Source organism: Lagopus muta, chromosome 4 (genome assembly GCF_023343835.1).
Source record: "Lagopus muta isolate bLagMut1 chromosome 4, bLagMut1 primary, whole genome shotgun sequence".
Classification (NCBI taxonomy): Eukaryota; Metazoa; Chordata; class Aves; order Galliformes; family Phasianidae; genus Lagopus; species Lagopus muta.
The window spans coordinates 40,110,589-40,117,218 of NC_064436.1; the positions used below are offsets into that span (position 1 = coordinate 40,110,589).

The 6,630-nt window shown below is 42.6% G+C and overlaps 1 protein-coding gene across 3 annotated transcripts in view; it reads left to right on the top strand.

The window, feature by feature from the left end:
* The first annotated feature begins 6,369 nt into the window (after positions 1–6,369).
* Positions 6,370–6,630, top strand: part of RAP1GDS1 (Rap1 GTPase-GDP dissociation stimulator 1) — an 86,396-nt gene continuing 86,135 nt past the window's right edge. For all 3 annotated transcript variants that reach the window (XM_048941229.1, XM_048941230.1, XM_048941231.1), the window contains exon 1: positions 6,370–6,619. Coding sequence is in view for 2 of the 3 variants with exons in the window: in XM_048941230.1 (XP_048797187.1) it covers positions 6,616–6,619 (4 nt within the window). In the remaining variant the exon portion in view is untranslated. The remainder of the gene's footprint in view (positions 6,620–6,630) is intronic.

The following is a 6,630-nucleotide window of genomic DNA, read 5'->3' on the forward strand; positions in this document are numbered from 1 at the left end:
GAAAGACACTTTTTTTTTCAGTTCATTCTTGATTTGTAAATCTGATATATTCCAGAAATATATATGCGTGTAGACATATTAAATACATTTAATACAGATATGTCTCTCTATATATGCAGTCACAGATAGGTAAAGATATAGATCTGCTTTAATTTAGTGAAACTTCCATTTCGGAAAACCAGTAAAATCTATAGCCCATTTCACAGTTAAGGAATTGAAAAAACTCACAGGGTTCTGCATGTCCACACATTCAAAAAGTTCTGTTACCTTAGCATACAGCCTGAATTCCTGTACTAAGGAACGAAAAATTAAATAAACCACAGAACATATATTTTATCTACCTGAAAAGCTTGATTGGCTTTAAAAGGGCACACTGCAGGCAGCTTCCTTCTCCAGCTTCATGTCACACCAGCACATTCAGGGCAATAATGTGGCAAGACTCTGTTCTTGGAGCTGGACATTCCTCTGACTAATTACTCTCTGTATTAGCCAGATTCATCTGACTGATACATTGCTCAGATGTTAACTTCAGTCAAAATGAGTTCAGCTACCTGAATATGGCAAAATTATCTCCTAGTAGCAATGAAACAAATGGAGTCAAAACAGAGAGTTATAAAATACGCAGAAATCCACTGGATTGCAATGTTGGAAGAATAGTGAAAGATTGGGGTGGGGAGAGAAAAAAAAATAAGGAAAAATAAAAGGGCTGCTCTATACACATCCCAAATGTCCTGTTTGAGTTCTGAGAGTTTATTGACGTTGAAGCATAGCAGTATTTACCTGGTGTAAGGAACCTGCTTTGGCAGGGGAATTGGACTCGATGATCTCTGGAGGTCCCTTCCATCCCCTACAATTCTGTGATTCTGTGATTGTATCTGGCAATGTGAAAAAAACTATGAGCTACAGAAAACAGGGTCGTTTCTTCTTTTTTATATATATACAATATATATAATATAATAATAATATATATATAATAACATATAATATATATTAATAATACTAATGATACTACTAATAATAATATATAGCTATAGCTATACATATAGCTATATATATATATAACTATATATATAGCTATATATATAGTTATATATATAGCTATTTTATTTTACTTTAACACATACAGTAAGCAACAGATAAATTCTTACCTATCTGTTGATGAAATGCTTATCCTCATGCAAGGATGATCACAAATCACAGCAATAAGTATGAAAAGTAGGACTTAAAACAGATAATTTTCATTAGAATGCCCTAAAATGTCCTCTCCCTTGCATTGCAGTATCTTATTCTATGCATCTTTCTAACAGCTCAGCTCTGGCTTTACTGAGTTACTTCATTCACAAATAAGTGGGATTCAAAGAACCTCAGCATTACACAGACAGAATCTGTTGTTACAAATTAGATATCGCTTATGTGGCTTAGTTTTATTTGCCACGAAGTAGAGAGATACAAGCACAGAAGCAAATAAAAAATAATTGTCCCGCTAAAAGAGTAATGCTATTTGCATAGTGACAAATTATAACATGTAACTATCAAATGCTTCATAACAGTCAAACAGAAAACACTGTAACAAATTCTGTCATGGATACGCGCACTTCATTGGGCTAAATTAGGAAATGCGATTTGAGTAACAAAAGATAAACTGAAGATACACAATTAAAAACAAACAGCAGCGCGATTGCTTTGTGCACTTAACTCCAAATCTGGCCTTTATCCTAGCACACAACTGTATGTTGGCACTTATTCAGGGATAGGGGTATCAATCTATAAAATTTTTTGGGTTTTTTTTCCCAGTTCATTTCATATTCCTATGACTTGAGCAGGAAAATAACTAAAATCAGCTGACGATAGTCATGAGGAATGCACTTACAGAAGAGATAGAGATCTCCATGGACAAAACCTATTTGTATTTTAGACTCTCATTTTATAGCATTTAAATTTTCTGAAGAGAGTAGAGTTTCTGCCTCCCCACTTGAAAAGATATAAGGATTACAGGATCACACACAGATTACAGAATCGTACAGGTTGGAAGGGACCTCTGGAGATCATCTTGACCAAAGCTAGTTCATCCTTTCTTGCTTTCTTCCACCAGCCCTCTCAGGATAATGGCAGAAGGAGTGACAGGATCATCTGTGTAACACAGGTTGCTATACTTAACCTAGATGCTTCATGGACCAGTCTGACTTTACTCTCCCGACTGCAGAAGAGATTTGGTCAAATACAGCTGTGTACCACCACTGAGGAACAGGAACCACCAAGTTGCCATACTGGTTACCATACCAACAGGCAGCTAAATACCACATGGCTCCGCCACTGCCCCAGCTCAGGACAGGGGGAGAAAATATAATGAAGAGGAAAGCAGATGGTTTGAGATAGGGACAGGGACATTGCTCACAGATTACCACCACAGATAAAACAGATTTAGCACAGGGGAGATTAAAGTAATTGAGAGTCTGTTGCTAACAGGCTTGGGCAGTGAGAACTAAAAGCAAACTAAAACCTCCTCCCCCCCCCCCATCCTCTTTTACTTCATCTCCCAAGAGGCTCAGAGAAATGAGGAATGGTGGACAGCCTGCTCTACTATGGGGCCTTTCCTGAGCTGCACAGAAACTCTGCTCACAGAGGCCATCCCTGAAGCCCCCTGCTACCTAAACCTTGTCATGTTACCCCAGTGCACATACCCAAGACAGCTGCATGGCTGAACATTGGTTAGGCGAAATTTTAAGAGAGAATCCAGCTAGTGAAGAGAAAGACAAATATATCCAAGGCCTCTACCAACCTATCCTGGGAGTAAAGACTTTCCCAAGCCCAGATTCTGTGACTAGGTCATCTAATTCAATTTTAGACCTATAAATCTTCTTGGCACAAGTTGCTATCCTATCTCTTGGCTGCAGGAAAGTCATAATATAGAAAAATTAAAACAGAAAGCTCACAAAAATAATGCAAGTGACAAGCTATGTTTGATGGGAAGGAGGAGAAGACTCCTTGTGTAGGAAACCTCCCGCCACTCTGAGAAATAAAACTATCCTACTGTTACTGCTTTTGTACGTTATAAATGTACCATCAATGGGCCTTATTACTTTCCCTAGCAATTGGGAAGAAAGAGGGAGGCACTATCAATTCAGAAAGACACAGATTTTCAGGCCAGAAAGGGTTTCTGCAATATTTGAGCTTGACTAGCAGTGCATGCACTCTCTCATACAACACTTGCAGTATATTCCTTCAGCTGAAGTAAAGTTATGCTTTTTGAACAATAACTAAGCTGCATGTGAAAACAAACAAATTAACATGAGTTTCTCAGCTTTCACTTTTCCAGGTCACTCATTCTGATATTTAAATTGCACTTACAGCTATGAAACTTCACCTTACATCAAGGTTGGTGTACTCTAATTTCAACTTCCAGCACTTGCCAGTAAGACATTATCACAAATACTTACACACTGGATATGGGAACATGAATGAGTTATCACAGGACAAGGTCACATGTTAGTTTCTGTATTAACAACTGTTCTTGCCCCATGGAAAATATGAGGCAACTTGCTCTCAGGGACAGCAAATAGCTAGAAAACATCGAGTCAGCCTTGTGAACACTCTCCCTGATCATACTTTGTCATCATCTTCCCATTCATGTATTACAGGAAGACCTGAAGAAATGGCTTGTCCTGGTTTCCAAGTGTGAGTTCACAGACAGCACTGCAATATCTCCACCTCGAGTTCTACAAGAACTTAAATTTCTCACAGTGCCAGGACTCGGAGTGTTGCTTGTGCCCCTTGTAGGAAGCAAGTAAAGCACTACCAGCATTTTTCTCTTTGTCCTCCTTTTCCTATGGAACAATTTATGATAGCCTATTCCTGTCAGATGATCCAAATTCTACTAAATTATGGAAATATCAACCATATCATATTTCCCCGTGTATTTGAGCATCCCAACATCCTCTTGCCGATCATGCAGGTTTCTAACATTGGTACAGAGGTAATCAGAAGATATTCCTTACATGCACCTTTGTGCCAAATTAAATTAGATACTGCATGTGAGAAGATTTTCAAGGAGATGCTCTGTCAGAGGTGAGGAGATGTGCTGAGAATGTGAATCTGATGCAAGATGTGAGACTGAGAATTCATGAAGTAGTAAGCACTGGAAAGTCACTTTGACCCAATTTTCTTGCAGAACATCAGATATAGTCAGTACTTGGGAGCACAGAGACATCACTAGTTAACTGCTTTGCTCATAGTTTTCTTCCTCGTTTCTTCTGCAAATGTCACATTGCTTCCAATTCCCAGTTTTTCTAAAAAAAATTTTTTAATTAATTTTTTCCTTGATGAATACATCAAGGATATCATCATTTAAACAAAATATTCTCACAGGCATCACTGCATTGTACTATACAGCTGCTTATCGCGTAAAAAAAACCACACTGCACTGATTTAGCGTACTGTTGTTTACAGCTATGGTATCTAAAAAGCCTGATGGCACAAAGGTTTCCTTTGTACGCTCTTGGAGATGGAAATTCCTCTACTAAAGTCTCCTCACCCTTTTGCAATATATTGCCCTTTTTTTCTTTTTTCTTTTTTTTCCCCACATCAGTACCATTGTTCTGTTGTAAACTTGTATCTGAGAACTTGAAAAAAATCAAGTCCTCAACTCCTTCGGAGCTTTCTTTCTCTCCTACAATTAATATTCAGTCCAAACAGTAAAAGGTCACCCAAGTTTTGGGCAGTACCTCTGGATCTACTAAAAACAGCAATAATCAAAGAAGTTCCGTAGTACCAGGCCTCTTACTGGCAATTTCTCAAAAGCAGAATCCTTCGGAAGCCACTGTTTCAAAAATCCTCTCTCAGAGCAGGTTACCCTTCTGGGCCTTGCGAAGATTGTTGTCTGCTTCAGTTTAGACACACAGGTACACCCATGAAACCCAAAAATTTTACAGAATGCTCTGATCTACCCCAGGTACAAATGAATGATAAGATGAAATAACATGTGGGACAATGTCCTCCACGATCCCTCAGAGATGGATTAATGACAACAGAATTTCACTGCCTTTTTCCCCAGACAAGAGAAAGAAACATTTGGGGGGTGGTTATAAAGACAAAGGAAAAGCTTTTATCAACAGAAGGAAATAAGGAAGCAAAAATGTAAGAGATGAAGTTCAGGCTTGATTTTAAAATAGTTGAAGTCAGCGACTTTTCACCACTGAGATTCATCTAAGAACTGCTGTATTTTATTAGAGATTGAATTAGGCAAACACTGCAGGCAAAGCACAAACGTGTTCTGCTTTGAACGAATTTTCTGCAGTCTCAATGCAATGAAGACTTTCAGTTGTATAACCATAGTAAAAACACAGTCATTTTCAACATCAACTGAGCATAAAGCTAAGTATCTTCAGGATCAAGTTCTGCACCAAGGGACAGTGGTTAAGCCCACTGAAGTCAGCTGCAAAATCCGGCTGATATCAGAAGCAAAGACGTGGTGAATCGCACGGCTACACCAGTGTAAATGGACAAACGAGAGCATTCCTCTTGTGCTGCACAGAAGGGACGGCAAATGATTCTTTGCTTGTCCCTTTGCTGATTCTTTGCTGCCCCTTCTCAGGTACAAAAGCTTCCAAGCCCTTTCCCATGGAGGACCCCTCGGAAGCTGCCGGCTGCCACTCGTGCACCGCGGGGCTGACTCAGCTGCAGCTCCTTTTTTCTCCTCGCTCATCCTTGCTGTACCCGCTGCCCATGCCTATGGAGCAACAAGACTTTGACTCTTTCGTCCTACTCTGTCCAACCACACCGTGGCATTTACTCGAGTAAAACTGCGAATAAGGAAAGAACTGAAGAAAGCGAAGACGCTCAGAATGTTTCCACATTGTTAACACAAAGACTCCCTATGAAAGCAATACAACGCGAGGACTGTCAAAGTAAAGCGTTCGCGACTGCTTGCTGTGCTACAAAATCTGAACATCCCAGGGCAGAGAGGAAGGGGGAATACAGAGATTCATTTTCTTGTTAAAAATGTCCTCCGCACACAACAACCGCGGGCAGAAGCCTTTCGCTTTCGGCCGCGCAGTTCCCAGCATCGCTTCAGCAAAACGCACGGCTTAAGGCAATGGCAATTTGCCCTTCCTCCGCTGATCTTAGCTCACGGGGCCCATCTCACAACGCTCGCCCCCCGGCTCAGCCCTCCTTTCGCGCAAAGGGCCGCCAGACAGAGCCCGAGGAGCTCGCCAACAACCCCATCCTCCATACCGCCACCCCTCAGCCCCGCTAACAAAGGCGGCGCGGGACCGCCGCAACCCCCGCCGGCACCGCCCTCGTCTCCCTCCTTCCCCGCCCCTCCCGCGGCCGGGCCGGGCCGGCCCCGCACCGCCTTCTCCGTGCCCGCCCGCCCCTCCCCGGCGGCGGCAGCGGCACGGCAGGGTGCCGCCGGGCGGGCGGGGTGTCTCCCAGGCGGCCTTGCCCGGATGTGCTACCCTGACTCATAGCCGAGCCGCACGCAGCCTCCGCGCCGCTGCCGCGCTCGCCCCGCTCCGCTCCTCGCACGGCTCTCCCGCGCCTCCCCGAGAGGCGGCGGCGGCGGCGGCTCCGGGAGCAGGGGAAGGAGGAGGAGGAGGCCGCCGCGGCGCCACCACCATGGGTGAGTCCCCT